Here is a 26,736-nt window from a genome sequence, read left to right as displayed (position 1 = left end):
CAGTGAGGAATCCAGTCTGCAGCAGAGCGGGAGAGCGGTTATTACACACAACTACCACCGGGTGGCACTGTGCAGCATCTTGACACCAACAAAAAAAAAAGCACAGGAAAACTTTCAAGCGGGCAACGCCAGCCAACAACAAAGTTCTTGCAGCCGGAACCAATCAGTAGACGCAATGGTCTCGTGGCCCCGCCTTCTCTGTTTCGCCGGGTACGCTCTGGGTCCCTGAGCCCGTAGTGTTGCCTGCTATACCGGAACATACCGGCGCCTGTCTATGTCTAAAGCAAAAGGATGATGCAAACGGGGCAGCTGATCATGTGTAACTGCGCCCCAGGACTCTATCACTGCATCCTAAAGACCTGGCGCATTGCTGCATTCACTATCCATGGAAGCTGCGGCAGCTGAGCGCTCTACTCCCACAGACCGCGGGGCAGTGCGCATGTGTGCTCACCGCTCCATTCCTGCTGCAGTCCTGCTCCCTCATGGCAATCGCACTGTGGATATGGGAGAAGTGGTGAATGGGTATTCCACATGGTGATGCTGCAGTAACCAGGCGCAGCCACCTAGCAGTACATGGAGCTATCTGCTTCCGGCCCCATCCAGCACCCACATCTGGGCACAGCAGAACAGCTGGTCAGCAGATCAGATATTGATGGTTCTCACCAAATGGTGAGTGACAAGATTTCTTCCTTAGTGCATTAATGTTTTACACTGTGCACCACAAAGCTTATCAGGTGCCTCCCATATCCCCCAAACAAGCTAGAGCAGTGCCTATCTTCTATGCTGGTTAAAGGGGTATTCCACCCAAAAAGTAAAAAAAAATTTAATGCTCCCAAACCTAGCTGTTCTTACTCAGCCTTGAGTATTTTGAGCCGTCTCCTGTGTTTCTAGCTGCCATCGTTCCTGAGTAACTTGTTTTTTTATAAAGGCCAGTCTAAGGGTGCCTTCACACATACAGGAACCGCAACAGATTTGATGCTGTGTTCAGTTATTTAGATCAAATCTGCTGCGATAAGGTATGTGTGAAGCTACCCTTAATCCAAGATGGTGCCTTCCGGGAAACTGCATTTCCCATCATGCAATGCTTGTTTCTATGTAGCAGAGCCAATGATGTAGCGGAGCGGATACCCACATGATGAAACTGATTTGATGATGTAGCAGAGTTGATCATGTAGCAAAGCAGATGATGTAGCAGAGCAGTTGATGTAGCAAAGCAGATGATGTAGCAGAGCCGATACCCACATGATGAGGTGCTGTGGCAGCAGGTGACTGGGGTGCTGGGATTTTTGAGATGGTGGCTGATGGGGGGGGGGGGGGAAGTGTTGGAGCGGATCTGGTTAGAGGAGGATTTCTTCACCTGAGAGGGAGAATCAGAACGGCAATCTGAGGAACGGTGCAAAAACGAAAAATTGAAACATATTGCAGAATGCAGGTAAGTATGCTTCTTTATTTTATTAGAAGTTTTGAGTTACCCCTTCAATTTCTCAGATATTGATGGCCTATTCTGAGGAATCAGAAAATCCCCCTCAGGCGCCTGGCCACGATCCTGCCTGCCTCTCCTCTGGCCGGCGTGCATGTCCCTGCCTCCTAGGGCACGCTTACATCGCACACTCCTGATTTAACCCCTTTCCTCTTCAGCCTGTTTTGGCCTTAATGCTCGGGGCCTATTTGTCAAATCTGACCTATGTCTCTATATGTATTGATAACTCTGCGGTGCTTTTAACTATCTATTCTGAGACAGTTTTTTTCGTGACATATTCCTCTTTATGTTTGTGGTATACTTTGGTTGATACACTCAGTAGTTTTTTGTAAAAATCACAACATTTGCGCAAAAATGTGAAAAATTTACATTTCTTTATATTCAAAGCTCTCTTTTTCTAAAAAACATAGTCATTCCACATGAACTAATTAATAATGCAACATCTACAACATGTCTGCTTTATGGTGATGTCATTTGGTGACCGTCCTTCTACTTGTTAGGATGTTAGAGAGCTTCGAAATTTTGCAGCGATTTTTCAAATTTTTATGAAAATTTCAGCTCTGATTTTATTAGGGACCAGTTCAGTTCTGAAGGGGATTTGTGGGGCCTGTATGTAAGTTACCCCTATAAATCTCTCCACTGTAAAAATTCCCCCCCTTAAAGTATTCAAAGTAACATTTCATAAGTTTATTAACCCTTTAGGTCAGGGGTCTCAAACTCAATTTACCCTGGGGCTGCTGGAGGTAGAGTCTGGGTGAGGCTGGGCCGCATCAGGGTTTCCACAAGAAAAACAAGATAGCAACCCTCCATAGCCACTCCCCTACAGTCACCACATGCTGCTGACTGAATAGTACCCCATATAGTATCCAATCCCAATTATAGTGCCCTATATAGTATCCAATCCCCCCATATAGTGCCCCACATAGTATCCAATCCCCCCATATAGTGCTCCACATAGTAGCCAATGCCCCCACATAGTAGCCAATCCCCCATATAGTGCCCCACATAGTAGCCAATCCCCCATATAGTGCCCCACATAGTAGCCATTCCCCCTATATAGTGCCCCACATAGTAGCCAATCCCCCCATATAGTGCCCCACATAGTAGCCAATCCCCCATATAGTGCCCCACATAGTAGCCAATCCCCCAATATAGTTACCCACATAGTAGCCTATCCCCCAATTAGTGCCCCACATAGTAGCCAATGCCCCCATATAGTGCCCCACATAGTAGCCAATCCCCCATACAGTGCCCTATATAATATCCAATGCCCCCATATAGTGCCTACATAGTATCCAATGCCCCATATAGTGCCCAGATAGTATCCAATGCCCCCATATAGTGCCCAGATAGTATCCAATGCCCCCATATAGTGCCCACATAGTAGCCAATGGGCCCATATATGCCCCACATAGTATCCAATGCCCTCATATAGTGCCCACATAGTAGCCAATGCCCCCATATAGTGCCCACATAGTATCCAATGCCCCCATATAGTGCCCACATAGTATCCAATGCCCCCATATAGTGCCCACACTATCCCACGTGACCCCCCCACACACTACCCCACGTGACCCCCCTACACACACTTTATCACCTTACTCCCCCCCCTACACACACTACCCCACCTGGCCACCATCCCCCCACACACACACACTGCCAACCCCCCAGCCTTTCCACCCCCCGGCCGCCATCCCCTGGGTTACAATAGAATACTCACCAGCTTGGATCCGCTATCGCCGGTCGTGGGGCACAACTGCCGGTTGACGTAATTCCAGCCCGTGTAGACTAGAGGCAGGAGAGAGGCGCCGCAGGAGCGTGGAGCCGCCACGGACGTCTATCCAATGAATGAGGGGCCGGATAACGTCACTGAGCAGCGCGTCCTCAGCGTGCTGTACGTCCGTGGGATCCGGCCTCAGGGGAGAGAGGGCAGTGCTGACGCAGTGAGTATCGGGGCGGGGGGGGATGTTCTGGGGGTGATCGCTGTCGGGCCCCAGCACTGCCACCTGTAGTTTGACGTCGGTAGGCAAAAGATTCAGGGCAGTGACTTTCCTGGCCCTGAATCTTAATGCCTAGTGACGTCGCTGGGTCGGGCCACATATAATGCGGGACACTGGGTGAGGTGGGGGCCGCAAACTAGTGTCCCGAGGGCCGCAGTTGGCCCGCGGGCCGCGAGTTTGAGACCCCTGCTTTAGGTGTTTCGCTGAAATTTAAGTTGGAGGGGAAATTTAAAATGTTAATTTTTTGGGCAGATATTCTATTTTAATAAATTTTTTTCCTCTTACACAGCAAATACTAACTGAGAAATACCTCTCACTATTTATTCCGCTTATTCCAGTGTTTCTAGAAATCCCCGATATGTGGCCGCAGTGCGTTACCTGACTCAACCACAGGCCGCAGACATGACAGAGACCTGGTGAATTTTGGGTCCTTTTTTTATTTCAGTTTTTTTTTTTAGCCATTATACTATGTCACAGAGGCCTTGGGGTGCCGAAATATTTGTGTAAGACGGGTTGACGTTTCCATCGGTACCATTCGGGGGGACATGTGACACCCTAATCATTTTTTATTAAATTTTTTTATGAGGTGGTATGAACAAAAAACACAATTTAGCAGCTGTTTTTCACCATTTTTTTGTATGCCGTTTACTATACGTTACATATGACATGTTATCATTATTTGTCAGGTCGGTACGATTACAGAGATATCAATTTTATATAGCTTTTGTTATAGTTTATGGCATTTATACTATAAAAACTGTTTGTGTCTTGCATATTGTAAGGGCAGTAATATTTTAACATTTTTGTCAATGGAGTTATTTTCATTTGCGGCATAAGCTGACATTTTTAGTGGTACACCTTTTGAGTACTTGGGACGTTTTGATAGCTTTTATCTATATTTTTAGGGGGTGGGATTAACAAACATTTGTAATTTTGATTTTTTTTATAAAATTTTTTTGCTGCGTTAATTGGGTGGGATAATTAATGTAACTGGTTAATAGATGGGGTCATCACGGACCCGGCGATACCAAATTTATGTCTCATTTATAGGGGATCATTTATAAAGGGGAATGGGGAATGGGTATATTTATTTATTTATATTTATTAATTTTATTTATTTATTTGTGTATTTATTTATTTACTTATTTGTGTATGTATATTTTGTATTGTATTGTACTTATTTGTGTATGTATATTGTGTATGTTTCGCTTTCACTTTGCAGGTACCACTATAACACATTATAGCACATGATCTGTGCTGTAATGCATTACAGAGAATGAATCAGCTGTCAGAATCTGACAGCTCATTCATTTCATCAGGTCCCCTCAGTGCAGGGACCTGATCACTCTCATCTATAGCAGCCCAGACGCAGAAAGCAGCGTCTGGGTTACTATGGTAACTGTGAAGGGGGGGGTCGGAGGGAGTGGATCTCCCCCCAGCTGCCCCATAGACACTGTGGTCGCCCTGACCGCGGTGTCTATGGGGTTAACTGCCCGGGGCGGGAGCGCGGCTGACCCCCAGGCAGAGCCAGCGGGAGGACGCTGTGTGGAAGAAAGTGGCCATGTTTTTGTAGCGCTGGATAACCCCTTTAAGTGCTGAGTTGACTGGAGGTAGAGGAGATTCTTGTGGTCAGTAAAGATGTTAATTGGATGCTTCACCCCCTCCAGGAGATAACGCCACTCTTCAAGAGCCAACTTAATCGCCAGTAGATCATGATCCCCTATGGCAGTGTTTCTCAACCTGCGGTACCATACCCAAGGGGGTACGTGCTGCAAGTTGAGGGGGTACGCAGGAGGGGGGAAAAACAAACAAACTTTGGCTATGGGTGCCAGGACACTGCCATCACTGAGCAATGTCCCGGCGTCAAGCACAGCAGCAGGGCTCTCCATCATTCCCCCAGCAGCAGCTCAGCAGCGTTCTGTGGGGACGGGAGATGCTGCTGGGGGAAGCAAGAAGAGTCAGGGTGATCGCATGGGACCCAGCGCCTGGTGCATGCTGTCCCCCTGCGGCTGCCGGATCCGGGAGCAGCGGGAAGGTGATTGAGGAAGAGAGGAGGTAATAGGGCTGTGCCCACCCTCCCACACACCCCCATGGTTCCCTGACCTGGAGGTCACCGGACTCCTCTCAGTTCCTTACAGCACCCTCCCACCCCGATTGTGCCCACAATGCAAAATCCACCCCTGTCAGCATCTCTCCCCCCCATCACCTCCTCTGTCCCCCATCAGCATCTCTTTCCCCCATCACCATCTCTGTCCCCCCATCACCATCTCTGTCCCCCCATCACCATCTCTGTCCCCCCATCACCATCTCTGTCCCCCCATCACCTCCTCTGTCCCCCATCAGCATCTCTGTCCCCAAACACCTCCCCCATCACCTTCTCTGTCCCCCATCAGCATCTCTGTCCCCCCATCACCTCCTCTCACCCCCATCATCTCCTCTGTCCCCCATCAGCATCTCTGTCCCCCCATCAGCATCTCTGTCCCCTCATCACCTCCTCTGTCCCCCCATCACCTCCTCTGTCCCCCATCAGCATCTCTGTCCCCTCATCACCTCCTCTGTCCCCCCATCAGCATCTCTGTCCCCCCATCACCTCCTCTCTCCCCCATCATCTCCTTTCTCACCCCCATCACCTCCTCTCTCCCTTATTATCTCCTCTCTCACCCCCCTCACCTCCTCTCTCTCCTCCATCACCTCCTCTCTCTCCCCCATCATCTCCTCTCTCTCCCCCAGAGAAGTAGGTGGGAGCACAGGCAGGTAAGCATGATCTGTTTAAAGCGACTCTGTACCCACAATCTGACCCCAACCCCCCCCCCCCCCCCCCCCCCAAACCACTTGTACCTTCGGATAGCTGCTTTTAATCCAGGATCTGTCCTGCGGTCCGTTCGGCAGGTGATGCAGTTATTGTCCTAAAAAAATACTTTTAAACTTGAAGCCCGTCCCAAACGAGAGTATCTGTGCCCTAACTTTGCACCACCCCTCCGTCCCTCCTCCCTACACTCTTCATCATTAGGAATGCCACTGAAACATTTTCTCCATGCTGAACATTGCCCAGGTCCTTAACGATCCAGCCCATGTGCCGAGCTGCCACAGGTGAGGAATAGGAGGCAATCTGCCTGGAGCATTTCTAATGATAAAGAGGGCGGGGAGGAGGGACAGAGAGGTTGTGCAAGGTTAGGGCACAGATACTCCTGTTTGGCACGGGCTTCAAGTTTAAAGGTATTTTTGTTAGGCCAATAATTGCATCACCTGCTGAACGGACCCCAGGACAGATCTTGGATTAAAAGCAGCATTCTGAAGGTACAAGCGGTTTGGGGAGGGGGGTCCGGTTTTGGTAACAGAGTCACTTTAAGGCCCGGCAGCTAATTAGGTAAATAGGCAGTGGCTACATTCTCACAGCAGAATGAAAATCCGCTGTGAGAATGCAGAGCCATAAGCCATAACATTACAGAGTATCACAATGTATTTAGCTGCGAAGCGTATGTGTAAATCTACCCTGGGCAATGTTAATAATGGATGGCATCCTTGGGGGTACTCGGCTGGAGCATCTCGTTGCATGGGGGTACTTGACTTGAAAAGTTTGAGAAACACTGCCCTATGGCATAATTCCTTTCAGCTAAAGAAAAGACACATGTATTGGTACTCCCAAAAGAGTCCATCTGGGTGACATTGGCTTCGGCCAAAAGTATTTTTTATTATGTTATTACTTATGAAAAGTAAGACAAATTTCTAATGTACATTATTTATGGGAAATGCACATATAGGGCTATTTCCCTCAATTTAGTAGATCATGGAGTGTTGAAATTCTCTCAAAATTTGTGACGTCATGAATCAGGGTGTAATTCCTATGGTGAGTACAATTGACTTCTATATATAGTGTGCCCCTGCTGGACACTCTATGGAATCAATGGCTGTATATGTAAAACGTCTGTCTGTACACATATACACTGTACTACCCCCCCCATCACCTGCTCATACTATGAGCAGATGATGGGGAAGTAGTACCAGGGATATCCCCATCACCGCCGATGCCGAGCCTGCCACTGCAGTTCACCTGATCCTGAAGCAGCATTCCGGAGCTCTGGATCACTATTCCCGCCGCGGCCTACTTCCTCCCTTAGGCCTGGGTCTCAATTACAGCAGCGGACCTGCCCAGACCCCCTGCACTGCCACTGATGCCTGCCCCTGCTGTCACTCAATGCATACCTCTGACTTGTTTCTGCTGGCTGCAGCTCCGGCTTGCCAGGTGGGACCGCTGCTGTAATTGAGGCCCCGGTCTCAAGCCTACTTCCTCCCTGAGACCAGAGCCTCAATTACAGCAGCAGACCCGCCCGGCAAGCTGGAGCTGCGGTCAGCAGAAACAAGGCAGAGGTATGCATTGAGTGACAGCAGGGGCAGGCATCAGCGGCGGTGCAGGGGGTCCGCTGCTATAATTGAGACCCCAGTCTAAGGGAGGAAGTAGGCCGTGGTGGGAATAGTAATCCAGAGCTCCGGAATGCTGCTCCAGGATCAGGTGAACTGCAGTGGCAGGCTCGGGATGGGGGAGTAGTACAGTGTATATGTGTGCAGACAGACGTTTTACATATACAGCCATTGATTCCATTGAGTGTCAAGCATGGGCGCACTATATATATGTCAATGGTACTCATTGAATTCTATATATAGGGCACCCACTGCTGGACACTCCATAGGAATTAAACCCTGATTTGTGACGTCACAAATTTTGAGAGAATTTCAACACTCCATGATCTACTAAATTAAGGGAAATATCCCTATATGTGCATTTCCCATAATTAATGTACATTAGGAATTTGTCTAACTTTCCATAAGTAGTAACATATTAAAAAATACTTTTGGCCGAACTTCTCCTTTCATCTAGCAAAGGCTTGTTCAGCCTTGGGCGGTCACCTCTTGGGGTTTGCATTCTTTTTGGTAAGAGCCACGATCAGCGTGACCAGGGTGGAAAAATGTGGAATACACTGCCAACTGTAAAATAATTGGCAAACCCCAGGAACCATTGTATTGCTTTGAGACCACTAAAGAACTGCTGACAGTTTTGCTGGATCCATCTGCACACCACTATCTGAGACAATGTATCCAAGGAAGGGAAGGCTAGACTGATGGAACATGCACTTCTCCAACTTGGTGTAGAGGCAATTGGCTCTTAATTGTCGCAGCACCTGACGTACATGCCCCGCGTGAGTCTGCAGATTTGAAGAATAGACCAGATTGTCAACCAGGTAAACGGTGACACAAGTGTAGAGGAGGTCCCAGAAGATATCATTGACAAACTCCTGGAAGACTGCCGAGGGAGTTGCACAAGCCGAAGGGCATGACAAGGTATTCCAAGTGCCTTGAAGGCGGTCTTCCATTCGTCTCCCTCACAAATTCGGATTATACGCACCCCTGAGATCTAATTACCGCCTCCTGCCAGTCCGGCTTCTGATGCCACCGTGGAGAAATCGTTGCCCGCTCATCTGTGCATCCAACATGCAAATTGGAAGGGATAAGTCCGATGTGCATTGGAAATAACTGCTCCAGGAGTACTATAACATTGACCCGGTGTACAGGGATATATCTACTATAATCCTGTTCCCTATGTGCAAGAATATAACTGCTCTAAAAGAATCTGTGTGGAATCTGATTGGTTGCTAGGGGCAACTGAGAATTCTACACCAGTTTGATAAATCTCCCCATATGTCTTATTTTCAGGGTATGTCTTATTTCTCACCCCCCGGCCAGGGGAGAGAAATAAGACATCCTCCCTGAAATACTCACATCCTTGCGGGATGGGTGGCGGCATGCAGCGGGACATGCCGGCAGGCCGTGCAGTGGCGTTGTGCGTTGGGTGCGCGGAGGACATTAGAGGACATGGACCAAGCTCCCTGCGGCCCTAGAAAAGGCAATGGTGGGGGGTCCCTTCTTTTCGGGGTCTTACTTTACTGTAGGGGTGTCTTATTTTGAGAGGGCGTCTTATTTTTGGGGAAACATGGTAGTGCCCACTATGAACTAGAATACAGTAATGACATTGTTGTCCTTGGAGACAGTATAATAATATATTCTTATCTGTTTTATTATAATAGATGTTAGGTTCCAGGCGCTTCCTCCATTCTGGCAGACTTTTTATACAATATGTATAAATCAGTAATGTAGGAAAGGTTTATAAATTCACAGTTTATCCAGATGTCATTTTTATAATGGGAAGGCTGTCACTACACCCTGCTTCCACTGGAGGGCACTCTGACTCATCTAGGATCAACGTTCTAGCAAACGAGCTGTCACGTGCACGAGAACAGCCAATCACTGTACGGCACATTTACTTTAGTTGTGCATAATCAATCCTGCCGTACGCTAACACGGCCCGCGTACAGTCTGCGCATGGAGCCGAGTACGAGCGCAATATCGGGGGCTAAATGCAATCGTGAGGACGCGTCTCAACCTTTATACCCGAGCCACATGACGTCACTCGCTCCAGACACGAGTGATGTCGGGATGTCACACTCTATTGATTTCCACCCAATGGGGAGCGGCTGATTCGTAGCCCCGCCCTCTTCAGCTGTCACATGGCTGATCGTCTTTTTGTGCCGTCAGGCCGGTGACCGTGAGGTTTGCACTGGTGTCCGGGACGCGGTGAGTGGCGATGTGTGCGGTAACTGCCTGCGACTTGTAGTTCTGTGTATGACTGTGCAGTGACTATACTATAGCAGTAATAGGCTGATTCCTTCTATTGGCGAGTATGTGATGGCAGCCTGCAGGGTGTGATGGGACTTGTAGTTCCTTGTCAGATGTCCCTTAGTATATTCAGCTATGTGACAGCATGCTGAGTGTTGTAGTTCTGCAGCAGCTGGAGACATATTGCCATCCCCATCTCATAGCTCATACCCTGATGGTTATAGTATGGCTTCTTCTGGTTTATACTCCCCCTGTGTCTAATCCAGTTGTGTCCTCTGGGTGGCTGTGGGCTCAGGTTGTATGCTCTGGGTGGCTGTGGGCTATGGTTGTATCCTCTGGGTGGCTGTGGGCTATGGTTGTATCCTCTGGTTGTATCCTCTGGGTGGCTGTGGGCTCAGGTTGTATCCTCTGGGTGGCTGTGGGCTATGGTTGTATCCTCTGGGTGGCTGTGGGCTCTGGTTGTGTCCTCTGGGTGGCTGTGGGCTCAGGTTGTGTCCTCTGGGTGGCTGTGGGCTCTGGTTGTGTCCTCTGGGTGGCTGTGGGCTCAGGTTGTGTACCGAGTGTCTATGGGCTCTCGTTGTGTCCTCTGGGTGGCTGTGGGCTATGGTTGTGTCCTCTGGGTGTCTATGGGCTCTGGTTGTATGCTCTGGGTGGCTGTGGGCTCAGGTTGTGTACTGAGTGTCTATGGGCTCTGGTTGTATCCTCTGGGTGGCTGTGGGCTCTGGTTGTATCCTCTGGGTGGCTGTGGGCTCTGGTTGTATCCTCTGGGTGGCTGTGGGCTCTGGTTGTATCCTCTGGGTGGCTGTGGGCTCAGGTTGTGTCCTCTGGGTGGCTAAGGGCTATGGTTGTATCCTCTGGTTGTATCCTCTGGGTGGCTGTGGGCTATGGTTGTATCCTATGGGGGGCTGTGGGCTCAGGTTGTGTCCGCTGGGTGGCTGTGGGCTCTGGTTGTATCCTCTGGGTGGCTGTGGGCTCTGGTTGTGTCCTCTGGGTGGCTGTGGGCTCTGGTTGTATCCTCTGGGTGTCTATGGGCTCTGGTTGTGTACCGAGTGTCTATGGGCTCTGGTTGTATCCTCTGGGTGGCTGTGGGCTATGGTTGTGTCCTCTGGGTGGCTAGATAAGATTATACTGTCTGCTCCAAGAACAACAATGTAACTACTGTCCACAGACACCCAGAGTACACAACCATAGCCTGTACACACCCAGAGTACATAGCTGTGGGCTCTGGTTGTATCCTCTGGGTGGCTGTGGGCTATGGTTGTGTCCTCTGGGTGGCTGTGGGCTCTGGTTGTATCCTCTGGGTGGCTGTGTCCTCTGGGTGGCTGTGTGCTCTGGTTGTATCCTCTGGGTGGCTGTGGGCTATGGTTGTGTCCTCTGGGTGGCTGTGGGCTCTGGTTGTGTCCTCTGGGTGGCTGTGGGCTATGGTTGTGTCCTCTGGGTGGCTGTGGGCTCTGGTTGTGTCCTCTGGGTGGCTGTGGGCTCTGGTTGTGTCCTCTGGGTGGCTGTGGGCTCAGGTTGTGTCCTCTGGGTGGCTGTGGGCTCAGGTTGTATCCTCTGGGTGGCTGTGGGCTATGGTTGTGTCCTCTGGGTGGCTGTGGGCTATGGTTGTGTCCTCTGGGTGTGTACAGGCTATGGTTGTGTCCTCTGGGTGTGTACAGGCTGTGGTTGTGTACTCTGGGTGTCTGTGGACAGTAGTTACATTGTTGTTCTTGGAGCAGACAGTATATTCTTATCTATTTTATTATATCTATTCTGTGTACTCTAGGTGTCTATGGAATATGGTTGTGTACTCTGGGTGTCTGGGCTATGGTTGTGTACTCTTGGGGGGAGATTTATGAAAGGGTGTAAATATACACCTGGTGTAAACTGCCCACAGCAACCAATCACAGCTCAGCTTTCAGCTCTGGTAAAATGTAAGAGAAGCTGTGATTGCTTGCTGGGGGCAGTTTACACCAGGTGTATATTTACACCCTTTCATAAATCTCCCCCTGGTTGTCTATGGGCTCTGGTGGTGCACTCTTGGTGTCTATGGGCTATGGTTGTGTATTCTGGGTGTTTGCGGGCTATGGGTGTTTATGGGCTATAGTGGTGTACTTTCGGTTTCTATGGGCTCTGGTTGTGTCCTCTGGATGTCTATGGGCTATGGTTGTGTACGGGCTCTGGTTGTGTACGCTGGGTGTCTATGGGCTCTGGTTGTGTACGGGCTCTGGTTGTGTACGCTGGGTGTCTATGGGCTCTGGTTGTGTACGGGCTCTGGTTGTGTACGCTGGGTGTCTATGGGCTCTTGTTGTGTACGGGCTCTGGTTGTGTACTCTGGGTGTCTATGGGCTCTGGTTGTGTACTCTGGGTGTCTATGGGCTCTGGTTGTGTACTCGGGTGTCTGTGGGCTGTGGTGTACTTTTGGTTTCTAGTGGCTATGTGTTCTCTTGTATAATTATGGCCGGCTCTCAGGATGTGCAGTAGCTCCTGGTGCAGCCATCTCCTTGCTCCTCTGTAGAGCTGAATGGGATGGCTGCTAAGCATGCTCCAAAGTCACCCTGTACCTGCCACAGCATTTCTGAGCAAAGTACAGCAAAGCCCTCGTCCTGGCTCCTGTGGCCTTCGCTATCATGGACTTTCATCCCCAAATAACCCTATTAGACAGCAACCCTGATCTGTCTTTCAGATCAGTTGCATAAGTAATTTAACGTACAACTGATTTTCCGAATTGCTTGAATCCTGTCATTTGTACACTGGACTGCTACTTCATTTACACATTGTACAACTGCTCAAGATAGCCAGAGGCTGTAATCATGTCCCTTATCCGCTATCTTTGTCAGACCCTTAAAGTGTTAATAGGATGGCAGTATGCATACGTGACTGCTGCTTTAATCAAATGGGCACTCTGGACACTTGTTCTTGTGATTTGTGGGGTTCTAGCAGTCAGACCCCTATCTGGCAGCCTCTGCTTCTAGCACACTGAGTGGTGATGGCAATCATTGCTCGCTGTACAGAGGCTGACGAACACCAAGATTGTGTCGGGCAGTCTCCTTCCCATGTCCTTATATAAGAATATACAGTTGTGGGGGGGATAATGTGGCGGCATCCTGCTCCGCATATCGCTGCTCATTGCAGGACATCAGGAACTGATTAGAGCCCTGCAATTCCCAACACTAACAAAGATGGCAGCAAAGGGGCTGTGTCGCCCCTTTAGGGTATGTTCACACTGAGTAAATCAGGCGGAATTCCACAGCGTCTGTCTATGGGAGAGCGTGCTCCTCCGCTGCCGCCACTCTCCGCCCAAGGAAGTGACATGTCATTTCTCTGAGGGGAGAGCGGCGGCAACGGAGGAGCGCGCGCTTTCCCATAGACAGGCTATGACACACTGAGACAGGCGGGATTCCGCGGGGAAAGGTTCTGCCACGGAATTCCACCTGATTCAGTGCCTGGCAGCAGTAAGGGCATGTTCACACTAAAAGAACATCTATAAATTTAAAAACTATACTTTAAAAAAATAAATAATAAAAATAAAATATTACAATGCAAAGCCATGGGAGTTTTGAACAGGGATCCTGCTGTTCGCACAAAGTGGTAGGTATCTTTTTAAGTTCTTCAACAGATTTGGGAGGGGAACTGTCAGGGACAAAACAAAAAGATATTTTGTACTTTCAGAACTGGGGCAGACAGGTAAATGCTGCTTCTGCAGCATGTTTATTTATTTTTTCCTTGATGTCAGAGTACCTCTTTTTTTTGTAAAGTCCTAATATGTTGCTAGTCATTAAGGGGTTAAATCGTCATTATTGGCCACACAATCAGCCTTCATAAATAGGGGTTGTGCAGTCCACAGTGTTAAACAATCCAGTGTTTCTTTATGCAGCCTTGTTATAATTCTCCAGAATGTACAGCATCATACCTCCTAAGCTTGCTTCTTTTAGAGGGACGCTTCCTACTTTTGACCTAAATCCCTCTGTCCCTCTTTTCTCCTTATCTATCCTTCTTTATGAACTAATAGATTTTTATTACCACATTTGCTAAAATTCTCCACAATATATTCATGAATATACAGCCATTCATGCAACAAATCCAGAGATGTTAGGAAGGAGGGAAAGAGACGCATGGATCTGTAAAGGAGTGATGATCTAAGAGATTGGGGCTTGTTTACTGATGGGCTCGGGCTAAGGGTATGTTCACACTACATAATTAGCGTGGCATTTCAAGCGGAGCTCAGGCCGTGGACTTTGCTTGAAGTTCCATCTGTCCCATTGATTCAATTCAGAAATGGCTGCACATCGCACCCATGGTTGATACTAAAGCCTACCAGCTACATTAAAAACCAACATCAGGAGGTAGTATATAATTTGATCAAACCATATTGCCTCATGTACCACGTGCAGGTCTTTTGATACACATGAGTGCCTACGCTAAACGGCCCTGCAACCCCACTGTCACAGGACAAAACCCCAAGGGTCCCCCCCAAACCTCGCAGGCGCCGCCGGCGGAGAAAGCAGCCACCAAGCAACACATGCTGGTCTTCTGACACACGAGTCCCTACGCTAAACGACACTGTGCCGGTCAGCAACCGCCAACCCATTCTACTGGTGGTTTGGTGAGTAGTAACACCTTGTTCACACTTGTGTTGCTTGGTGGCTGCTTTCTCTGCTGGTGGCGCCTGTGGGGTTTTGGGGGGTCCCTTGGGGTTTGGTCCTGTGACAGTCGGGTTGCAGGGCCATTCTATGGCCCCACTTCCCTTCTTGCGCTTGTTTTGCGGGGTTGGCGGTCGCTGACCGGCAGTGTTGTTTAACGTAGGCACTCACGTGTATCAGAAGACCTGCACGTGGTACATGAGGCAATATGGTTTGATCAAATTATGTTCTAACTTCTGATGTTGGTTTTTAACCCCTTAGCGACCCATGACGTACCTGGTATGTCATGGTGTCGCAGGGGGTGTTCAGAGCGGGGTCCCCCCAGGGGCTCTGAACGGCACTGCTCCCGGCTGCAATCTGCAGCCAGGCAGTGCCTCTATTAGCCGTCGTGGGTCCCGTTGCCGCGTCGGCTAATTAAGCACTTCAATGCAGCTGTCAAACATGACAGCTGCATTGAAGTGCTTTGTACTGCACGTCCCTGGTGTCTAGTGGGACGGATCTCCCCCCCGTGATGCGATCGCGCGGGGGGGATCCGTTCTTCTGGCCGGCCCGGGCCTCAGCAGTGACGCTGACGCTGCAGCAGGCCAAAGCAATATATGACCGATCTAATCGATCTTTGCTGTGTATATACACAGCATTGATCTCTATGAGAGATTATTGCTGTGTATATATAAGTCCTCCAGGGGGACTTCTAGTTGATGAAAAAAAAAAAAGTGTTTTTATTAATAAAAAATCCCCTCCCCTAATAAGTCTAAATCACCCCCCTTTTCCCATTTTATAAATATAAATAAATAAATAAACATATTTGGTATAGCCGCGCACGTAATCTCCCGAACTATTAATTGATCACATTCCTGATCTTGCACGGTAAACGGCGTCAGCGCAAAAAAATCCCAAAATGCAAAATTGCGCATTTTTGGTTGCATCAAATCCAGAAAAAATTTTATAAAAAGTGATCAAAAAGTTGTATATGCGCAATCAAGGTACCGATAGAAAGAACACATCATGGCGCAAAAAATGACACCTCACACAGCCCCATAGACCAAAGGATAAAAGCGCTATAAGCCTGGGAATGGAGCGATTTTAAGGAACATATATTTGTTAACAATGGTTTGAATTTTTTAAAAGCCATCAGATAATATAAAAGTTATACATGTTATATATCGTTGTAATCGTAACGACTTGAGGAACATGCAAAACAAGTCAGTTTTACCATAGGGTGAACGGCGTAAATGCAACACTCACCGAAATCAAAACAAATTTGTTTGTTTTTTTTCAATTTGACAGCGCAAATTATTTTATTCCGGTTTCGCAGCATATTTTATGGAAAAATAATGCCTGTCATTGCAAAGTACAATTGGTTTCGCAAAAAATAAGCGCTCATATACGTCTCTAGGTGAAAACATGCAAGCGCAATGGCCTTTTAAGCATAAAATGGAAAAAGCAAAAGAGCAAAAACGAAAATTGGCTTTGACCTTAAGGGGTTAATGTAGCTGAACAAGCTTTAGTATCAACCATGGGTGTGATGTGCAGCCATTTCTGTCCTCCAGGCTTGTCCACCATTTGGCTATGTTCCCACACAGTAACCAGGAGTGGTTTGAAAACACAGGCTATGTTAACACACTGTTGAAATTTAGAGGATGTCCGGCATTTAATGGCCAGTAATGGACATTATTTTAAAACAATGGCCGTTGTGTTGAAATAAAGAAGGTTGTTTGCTATTAAATCACTCCATGGAATGGAAACGTTCTTCTTTTCCATTTCATGTACGGATTTTTCTGCTTTGGTGTTTGGTTTTCCTTGGTGTTGTACACATGCAGCAGGAAAAAAAAAAGCTGTCATCAGTGTATCAGTCATGAAGATTACCATTAAACCATGACAATGATGGGGTCCCATGATTATCAAGCACATTTCTTATTTATAAGTCTATTGTACAGGTCAATACTGTTTAATATTTATTTGTATAGCGCCAACAGATTCTGCAGCGCTTACCAGTACATTTGTTACTTATTGTGACCATTATGTCTTGGTTTCAGCACTGAAAATGCCGATTAACGTGGAAGATATCATGCGCCTTTTGTGCCACTTGTCGACAGAACAGAAAATGAAGGCTGCTGTAAAGCACTCTGCCAGGGGAGCCATGGCTGCTGGTGCTGGAGCCTTTGTAGGAGGATTGCTAGGAGGACCCCCTGGAATAGCCGTGGGTAATAAACACATTACATATTCCTGGATCAGTCGAGCCGACTGTATCGCATTCTCAGATCAAAGTCATTAAAGGGTCATTTCAGCAATAAAAAAAAATTATATTTGGTTTAAAGTGCTTGAAAAATAAAAGTGCAAAGCAGGGCTGTGGAGTCGGTAAGCCGCAGCTCCGACTCCTGAATTTTTATCAGGAGTGACTCCTGCTCCTTCATAAACGGCCAGTCATATACCAGGGGAGTTATTTATCACACTGGCTCAGCAGCTTCTCTCTAATGTCCTACATGATCCTGGGGCGACTTCTGAGGGAATAAGGAAAGATATAAAGCAGCTTCTCCTGTGTGTGCAGTGGATGCAGCCAGTCTCCAGCCTCCATGTCCTAAACTAATAACTAGACTAGATGGAGCAGGTGGTCTTTTCCTGCTGACAGTCTTCTATGTTTCTAACTAAATATTCACCATACACACAGAAACACTAACAATGCCAGATCCCTGTAATATAGAGGGGGTCACACATAGTGATATAGAGGGGTAACTGGGTGTGGGGGCATGCCATATCGGCGTGCACACACACACACACACACACACACACACACACACACACACACACACACACACACACACACACGCACGCACGCACGCACGCACGCACACACACACACACACACACACAGCCTGCTGCAGCCATAGTACCTACACACACACACACACACACACAGCTGCAGCCATAGCATACACACTCACAGCCTGCTGTACCCATAGCACATACACACAGCCTGCTGCAGTCATAGCGCCCGTGCACACACATACACACACACACACACACAGCCTGCTGCAGCCATAACACACACACAGCCTGCTGCAGCCATAGCATACACACACAAAGCCTTCTGCAGCCATAGCATACACACAGCTGCAGCCATAGCATACACGCACGCACACACACACAGCTGCAGCCATAGCACACATACACAGCCTGCTGCAGCCATAGTGCACACACACAGCCTGCTGCAGCCATGACACGCACACACACACAGCCTGCTGCAGCCATAGCATACACACACACACACAAAGCCTTCTGCAGCCATAGCATACACACACACAGCTGCAGCCATAGCACACATACACAGCCTGCTGCAGCCATAACACGCACACACACACACACAAAGCCTTCTGCAGCCATAGCATACACACACACACACAGCTGCAGCCATAGCACACACACAGCCTGCTGCAGTCATAGAACACTGAAGAAAAACAGCACATTGAGGACAGAGGTTACTGCTACACTACTTATGTCTTCTTCTCCTCCTCCTCTATATTACACAGGATATCTTCATATTACACTGCTGCTCATATACAGTCATCCAGCATCCAAAAAGAGAACAGTACATATTTCCCCCCACACAATGGACTCTTCCAGCTCAGAAACAAGCTGCCAAATAGTGACCGACAACTTTTCCACGACCACCCTTATCTAATAGGGCCAGTGTCCTATTACTGATATATTACTTGACCACCCTTATCTATTAGGGCCAATGTCCTTAGAATTTTGCTCATAATATATTGATGATCAAAAATTCATATGAAAACTCAATTCTAAATTGTTCTAAGATTTTTTTTTTTTTTTTTTAAAGCTGGAGTCAGAGTCTGTACATTTTTTCTGACTCCAACTCCAGCCAAAACTAACTCCGACTCCAAGACTCTGACTCCACAGCCCTGGTGCAAAGATACTCGCCTGCCCCATTTCCCTGCCATTGCTGTTAAGATGGCTTCTGGTCCCTGGTGTTCTACACTTCTTCCTATGACTTGTTGCCCCTCTAGGAACTGCCCACTCAGTCTCTGACTGAAGCAGGTCACCTATGCTGTCAGTCAGGGCCGCCATCAGGGCAGTATTGGCGGTACAGCTGTCAGGGGCCCGGGCTAAAACTAGCATCCAGGGGGGCCCGGCAGTTCAGCATACCTGTGTGTAAGCTCCTGTCAGCTGTACCGCACAGGCAGGAAGACACAGGGCCCCCTCCTCTTCCTCACTCTCCCTGGGCCCCCTCCTCTTCCTCACTCCCCCGGGCCCCTCCCCCGCCCCACACAACCTTCTCTGTCAGCTTTCTCCTGTGCTGCGATGTCGGAGGAGAAGGGGGAGAGGCCTGGAGCCGCTGTGTGAGGACCAGGAGGAAAACAGGAAGCACGTGGGTCCTGGAGCTTCCCTGCAAGTAAGTGTAGATGTGTGTGTAATCATGTGTGCTGGGGGGGATGATGTGTGCTGGGGGGGATGATGTGTGCTGGGGGGGATGATGTGTGCTGGGGGGGATGAGGTGTGCTAGGGGGGATGATGTGTGCATGTGTGCTGGGGGGGGATGTGTGCTGGGGGGATGATGTGTGCTGGGGGGGATGATGTGTGCTGGGGGGGATGATGTGTGCTGGGGGGGATGATGTGTGCTAGGCGGGATGATGTGTGCTGGGGGGGATGTGTGCTGGGGGGAATGATGTGTGCAGGTGTGCTGGGGGGAATGATGTGTGCTGGGGGGAATGATGTGTGCTGGAAGGATGATGTGTGCTGCGGGGATGATGTGTGCATGTGTGCTGGAAGGATGATGTGTGCATGTGTGCTGGGGGGATGATGTGTGCTGGGGGGGATGATGTGTGCTGGGAGGATGATGTGTGCATGTGTGCTGGGGGGGGATGATGTGTGCTGGGGGGGGGGGGGTTTAATCCCTGCACCCTGTCTGCCCCCACATCCCTGATCCCTGCACCCTGTCTGCCCCCACATCCCTGCACCCTGTCTGCCCCCACATCCCTGCACCCTGTCTGCCCCCACATCCCTGCACCCTGTCTGCCCCCACATCCCTGATCCCTGCCCCCTGTCTGCCCCCACATCCCTGCCCCCTGTCTGCCCCCACATCCCTGCCCCCTGTCTGCCCCCACATCCCTGCACCCTGTCTGCCCCAACCTCCTTGCACTCTTGTCAGCGCTCTGTTTGCCCCCACATCCCTGATCCCTGCACCCTGTCTAACCCCCCATCCCTGATCCCTGCACCCTGTCTGCCCCCACATCCCAGCAGTATTATTTGGTACCAATGCGTAGAAATATTTTGTGGCCATGTGTAGGGGGCTTGTGCTCCTGATCTTTTAAGACCCTAGCAACACTCCTCTCAGACCACCTTCTTTATTTAACTATGACTGTGTAGTGGTTTAATGTCTAAGCACTTGGGGCCCCACTTTTAAATTGTGCCCAGGGCCACATTTGACCTAAAACCGGCCCTGGCCCTTGGGTTCCATAGTTTTTATTTTAATTAATAGTGCACGGAAGTTGGCTGGCGTGGGATGTATCCAAAGAGACCCAGCTTTCCAGAATTATCCCAAAGCCACCCAGTTACTTCAAAGACATCAGTCAAAAATATGTCCCATGTTTTTTTGTTAATGGGGGGCCCAGACACTCCGGCTGTATGGGCCCCCGAAATTTCTGATGGCGGCCCTGCTGTCAGTGATTGGCTAAGCAAGCAGCTCATGCAAGGACAACACATGAGAGGAAAAGCAGGGATCAGGATCTGTTTGAACATGGTGGTGGTGGATCAGGACAAGTTAGTATGGTTGCTACCGTTGCTTTATTCTTTTTTTGCAATATTTGTAAACCTTGAGACAAATATAAATAAAATATGATAGCTGGAATACCCCTTTAACTGGCAGCTTTCCCAGTCTCCTGAATGGCAGTGATAAATCTATTGTTTTGGATTCCTTTATAAGTAAGCAGATTTATGTGCTGACAACGCTCCTTAGAAGTCATAATGGTATCTACTATTGTTGGCACCCAGGTTTCCAAGGAACAGATATAAGTATATAGATGTAAGCGACTATAGACACTCCCTAGAAGAGGAGGACTTATTTCTATTTTCTACTCTTAATGACCCATCACCCACTGATGTGTTTTTCAGGTGGTGCCCTAGGAGGGGTCCTAGGAGCCTGGATGGCAAATGGACAGTTCAAACCTATACCTCAAATCCTGATGGAATTACCTCCTGTGCAGCAGAAGAAACTGTGTGAGGAGATCTACGTCATAATCAGAAACCTGGACTGGACTGATGCAACCCATCTTATCATGCTGGTAACAGGCAATGCTGCTCTACAACAGCGGGTGGCAGCAGCGCTCATCAGTTACGTGACACAGGAACTGAGAGCAGAAATCCAGTACGGAGACTAGAATCCAGCATGGGTGGTGACATTACTGACCTGCAATGATCTATTTCAGAATAAGGACTATGAAGGCTGATGAAATAGGAAAGTGCTATTTGCAATCTCATAGTGTGGACATTGCCCAGAATAGCTAAAGGACAATGTGACTGACATAGTTTATTTTCTTTGTGGTGACTGATGGAATTGTTGACCTTATGTTAGACTCAGGTTTAATAGTGAATTTGGATACAAAACACCTTAATATGTGTTACTGTTGCATCCTTAAAAAAAACAAAGGTGATTTATCAAAAAGGTGTAAAGTAGAATTGCCTGTTGCCCCTAGCAACCAATCAGATTCCACCTTTCATTCCTCACAGATTCTTTGAAAAATGAAAGGTGGAATCTGATTGGTTGCTGTGGGCAACTAAGACAATTCTGCTTTACTCCAGTTTGATACATTTCCCCCATAGTGTTTACTTTGGTTGGCTGAGTAGCAATGAATGGCAGCCCAGACTGTCACTAGACCTTTGCTGTTCCCTTTTTTTTTTTTTTTTTTTTTTTTTGTGACACAACACTCTTTTGGCCTTTGGTCATGTGGTCTTACAATGTCTTGTGAAGCCTTTTTAGGATTTCTTATAGAGTTATATATATTTTTATTAGAGTGATTACTTTGTGATATGAACAACAGAAACAGAAACTGTACAAGCTGTGGGCTCGTACAGTTAATAATACTCTAAGGGCCCTATTCCACCGGACAGTTATCGTTCAGATTATCGTTAAATCGTTTGAATCTAAACGATAATCGTTTGGTTGAAATGCAGTTAACGATTAACGACCGAACGAGAAATCGTTAATCGCTTTATAAGACCTGGCTCTATTTTTATTGTGCTCGTTCGCAAACCGTTTGCATTGAATAAGACGTCGTTTGGTCGTTCACAGTAGATACAAACGCAATAGCGAAGAAGAAACGATCGCAAATACGATCATAACTAACGATTATCGTTCCATGGAAATGAGTGAACGTTTTCAGGTCTTTCACAATAGCGGTCGTTTGAGATCGTTAATCGTTAACGATTATGCGAACGATAATCGTCTGGTGGAATAGGGCCCTAATCCAGCATTGATGAGACTGCAGAAGTACAGGATATGTCTTGCAGTTCTGTTCAGGTGTTCATTCATGAGCTGTTAGATTCCGGATTATAGGAATTATTTTTCTTTTTTTGAAGCACTGACAGTCCTCATTCGTTTTGTCTTAACCTACAGCCTGTGTGTGGCCTGTATCAGTCCACATACATTAGGATTTCTGCTGTATGATCTTAGTACAAGCACAATGGTTGCAGTTTGTTATGAAGTGCATTACCCCGTCTCTGGCTTTGCTTTACTGATGGTTGTTTTATACCTCCTAAATTTTGTAAGTCAGTCACCTGTAAGGGTGGGTTCACACTGAGGAATTCTTGCGGATAAATTCTGCGGAATTCTGCCGGCTATATGCACGCACGGCCGCGCGCCTTTCTGCCGACTCCATAGACACCATTCTATGGGCTGGCTGATTCCGCATTCCGCCGAAAGAATTGATGTGTCAATTCTTTTGGCGGAATGCGGAATCCACCCGGGCATAAATTGGTGTCTATGACACGGGCGGAGAGGCGCACGGCAGTGAGCGCATACAGGCGACAGAATTCTGCATATTTTATCCGCGAGAATTCCTCAGTGTGAACCCACCCTAACCTGGTATTACCCAGCTGTTGGAATAGCTTGACATTTTGCATGCCTTGACAGCCCAGGTAGGAAGTAGTAGTCTGGCAACAAGTGAGAGACCAGGACACCATGGGACACTTAATGTCTAGGTATAATATGGGTCTAGGACCCCCAGGAGCGTGTTTGGAGACTGGCACTAATGAAAAACTGTCTGAGTGAATGCACCATGATTTTTGTTCCGTGATCAGGACATGTTTCTCATTACTCCCCCTTATGGCAGAGAGAGACACCTTTGCTGCTAACTCCACAGCAGTTTCCGTTAGTGCATTGCCTTGTACCCAGTAGTGGATTATAATAGGGACGTTTCAGGCGGCAGCCCGGGGCCCTGAGCTCCTGGGGGGCCCATGACCACCCAAAAAGACTTATACTTTCAGTGGTGTACTGTCTCCTGGCTACACTTCCGCCATGATTTGCAAAAAATCACTGTTTTTTTTATGGCAATTTTGCACAAATCAGGACATAATGACATTATCTGTCCTGTACTATGAACGCCAGGCTAGTGCTGCCATAGTTACAGTGGGGTGGGGGGCCCAGGCTTGGTGAACAGCCCGGGGCCTATGGTAAAGTTAATCCGCCCCTGCTTGTACCATTATGTTTTTCTTCTTTTTTGTGGCCATATTTTCATTACAGCATGTAGCGACACGTAACATACTAACTTACAGACAGCATCATCTCAAAAACGTTATAGGATATAAGCAGGGGTGCTCCGAACTTGCAGCCCCTCTACCAGTAGCTGGAAATTGGGGCTCCTCCTTTGTTCTAAGGGACAGCCATATACACTTCTGTGCCACTAGGGGGCGCTAGACCATAATAAGCAGTGCCCAATATTCTCAAGTAATAGGCTTAGTTTTACACAGCTGCCTTTTGATTTTTAGTGGTTATAATGCATTTTGGAAGTGGACTGTGACAACCTCTTAACGGATATAAGCTATTAGCTATAGCATTTTTGTCCTCAATTTAACATATGTGCTGAGAGAAGCTCCCAGTAAGTAATGAGCTTTTCATGACTTATCTGTTAAATTAAAGGATTAGTTGTCAAGGATTAGAAAAATATAGTTGCTTTCCTTTCACAAAATAGTGCCACAGCTGTCCCCAGGTTGTGTGTGGTATTGCAGCTCCGTTTCATTGAAGTGAATGGAGCCAAGTTGTAATACCACTCATAACCAGAGGACAGGGTGGTACTGTTTTAAGGATAAAGCAACTATTTTTTCCCTTTTTCTAATCCTGGACAATTTCTGTAATGCCATTGTAGCATATTGCTGGTGGATACCACTGTTAGGCATCTCTCACCCTTAGGCTACTACAGCAGGTTAACAAATATGTCATAACATGTTTAACATATGCCTGAAATAGATGCCATAAAGTGGCTTCTGTCAGCCATAGGTATATAAAATTGCATTGAGGGATGCAATGGCATGGTTTATTACACTCTGTTTTGTTTGTTTTTTTCTGTCTAGTGGATTCTTATAGACACATTTTGCATATACAAGAGTTTTCATGGCGTACCCTCTGAATGTAAACCAAAAAACGCAGTGTGAACTAATCATTTATGGTTCACATCCAACCCTGCATTCTTAAAGGGGTTGAAGGGTACCACAATGATAAGCTGGTCACAGAATGCCTCCTGCCAGGACCACCAGTGATCAAATGTAATGCCACCATATGTGAAATATATTACACGACTGTCCATGTAATCCACAATGTACGGGATCTTCCCTGATTGAGAGACTCTCTTCTCTCTGCTACGTCTGTTGCCAGGATTGGAGAGGCCTTCATTACTGTCCATTTAACCCCTGGGATACAGTGGTCAATATCAGGAGAGGTTTCCTCCATTAAACAATTTCACTTTGTACATTAAATGAAGCCACTGAAAATAAACAAGCCATCTGATGGCTATGTCAATGGAAAAATAAAGGGGTTAAAAGGGAAATAGATGTTTAGATTTAGGAGCACAGGGTTAGGTGTCAGTATCATTATCATAAGTTACTGATCAGAATGTGACAAAAGCGAAGTGTTATAAAAGAATGATTTGCTTTATTTACCTCTTGGCCTGAAGTAGCAGCTGTAATGGTATTACTATGTGGACATCATACACTGCCTTATTTCTTGTGTGCACTTCCAATTTCATTTTGTTCTCTCTACTCTAAAAAATTTGTAATGGTTTCTATCATTTGATACCTCAATAAAATATAGACTTATATTTATGGTGTCTGGTTGCATGTTCATAGTTTTAAAATAAGATACAGATATTCATGGCACATCCTGAAGATTGGCCAAGTTGTTATGGGACATTAATAGTTTTTAGAAACTGCGTTAAAGGGACCCATCCTGGCCAGGCCAGGCCCTAGACTGGCCTTCCCCTGCTTTACACACCAAGAAGAAGGCGGTGGTCACACCAGTCTTCTTCCTGTACTCAGGGTGTGTGCACACTACGGAATTCCCGCGTATGAACCGCGGCTTATTCCGTCGCTCGTACCCGCACACGGCGGCGCACATCTCCGCCCGTACCATAGACCTTATTCTATGCAAGGGAGGATTCTGTATTCCGTCAAAAGAAGTGACATGTCAATTCTTTCAGCAGAATGCGGAATCCGCCCATGCATAGAATAGTATCTATGGCATGGGCGGAGATGCGCGCCGCTGTGTGCGAGTACGAGCGCCGTAATCCACTGCGGGAATTCCGCAGTGTGTACGCACCCTTATTCTGTATTTTAATGTGTGCACCCTTGGATACGGAGATGAATTGTCTGCACATAATTCTCTGATTTAGTGAAAAGTCACTTCTTTTGGGCTCAACAAAAACGACCATAAAATTGCAATTTGTAAACATTTATCATTCCCAGCATCTTCTGTGTGCTAAGCATCTGCCCAGAGAGATCCGCAGTGCTGGATGTAGACTCTGGCAATGGGAGAAGACAGCTCCTAAATACCTGTCCAGCTGTTCAGTGCCGGAGCTAGTTGAGAAGAACAGTCATTGCCTTGGAAACGGGCGAAAAAAATCGCCAACCGCAGCACAGCCGCCATCCTCTGGAAAGTCCACACGCTGTTTATAAAACACAACCATCTGTTTCTCTGTCATTTATGAGTTCGGGTATCAATGGAATGCAGCAGATGGGGGTGAATTCTCCTAGTTTTGTTTTATTTGCCTTTTCTTTTTATAGGAAATTAGCATTTTTATAGTTAACCCCTAAGATGCCAGAAAATAAACAAAAGTTTTAGAATTTTAGATGCAGTTCATCAAACTACAAAGTTTGGCTTTGGGTTTCTTTTTTTAGATAAATAAAATGTATGGCATTTTTGGGGGACAAGACCTCTGGAGTGACCTTTAATCATATTAGGTATGGCTATGAGGTCTGTGGCACCTGGTTTTAAAGCGATACTGTATCCACCAACCCACCTCCCCAAACTGCTGGTACCGTCTAATTGGTGAGGAGGAGTCCTGTCTAGCCGTGTCTTTAAAATGTGCCCAGTTGCTTGGTTAAGATAAAAAAAAGTATCTTTTAATCTGCAGCAGCTCAGTCAATGAGGCATGGCCTAGAGTGTCTGTTTCCTAGGCCTGTGACGCCTTTGCTTTCTTCCTCCCCTCCCTTCTTGTCAGTAGGAACATCCCAGGGTAGGATTTCTCCTTGCCTAAACAGTGCTCCTGCACTGTAGCGATCCAAAGCAGGGCATGCACACTGTTTACACAAGCAATGAAAAGGACAAATCCTGCCCAGGGGCATTTCTAATGTCACAAAGGGAGAGGTGCCACAGGCCTAGGGCACGGATGCTCTAGGCCACGCCTCATTGACTCGGCTGCAGATTAAAAGCTCATTTTCTATCCAACCTAGGCACTTGGTGCAT

The 26,736-nt window shown here is 47.4% G+C and overlaps 1 protein-coding gene across 4 annotated transcripts; it reads left to right on the top strand.

The window, feature by feature from the left end:
- Positions 1-561: 561 nt before the first annotated feature.
- Positions 562-25,093, top strand: C4H19orf12 (chromosome 4 C19orf12 homolog). 4 transcript variants are annotated; one of them, XM_069966216.1, is made up of 3 exons: positions 562-669; positions 16,808-16,975; positions 20,898-25,093. In XM_069966216.1, exons 2-3 carry the CDS (start codon positions 16,816-16,818, stop codon positions 21,161-21,163), a joined length of 426 nt encoding a protein of 141 aa, XP_069822317.1. In that variant the 5' UTR covers positions 562-669; positions 16,808-16,815; the 3' UTR covers positions 21,164-25,093. The 4 variants fall into 4 exon arrangements, with proteins under 4 accessions (XP_069822317.1, XP_069822316.1, XP_069822315.1 ...); XM_069966215.1 differs by lacking the exon at positions 562-669 and adding an exon at positions 9,797-10,126; XM_069966214.1 differs by lacking the exon at positions 562-669 and adding an exon at positions 9,798-10,107.
- Positions 25,094-26,736: the final 1,643 nt, after the last annotated feature.

The sequence above is a fragment of the Dendropsophus ebraccatus genome, chromosome 4 (assembly GCF_027789765.1).
Source record: "Dendropsophus ebraccatus isolate aDenEbr1 chromosome 4, aDenEbr1.pat, whole genome shotgun sequence".
Lineage (NCBI taxonomy): Eukaryota > Metazoa > Chordata > Amphibia > Anura > Hylidae > Dendropsophus > Dendropsophus ebraccatus.
This window is presented reverse-complemented; position numbering and strand designations above follow the sequence as displayed.

What these genes read in the sequence shown, in the direction of transcription:
- C4H19orf12 (XM_069966216.1), top strand. Translation starts at nt 16,816, where the DNA reads ATGCCGATTAACGTGGAAGATATCATGCGCCTTTTGTGCCACTTGTCG. An exon ending in ACCCCCTGGAATAGCCGTGG is followed by an intron (nt 16,976 to 20,897) that starts GTAATAAACACA and finishes TGTGTTTTTCAG; the next exon opens with GTGGTGCCCTAGGAGGGGTC.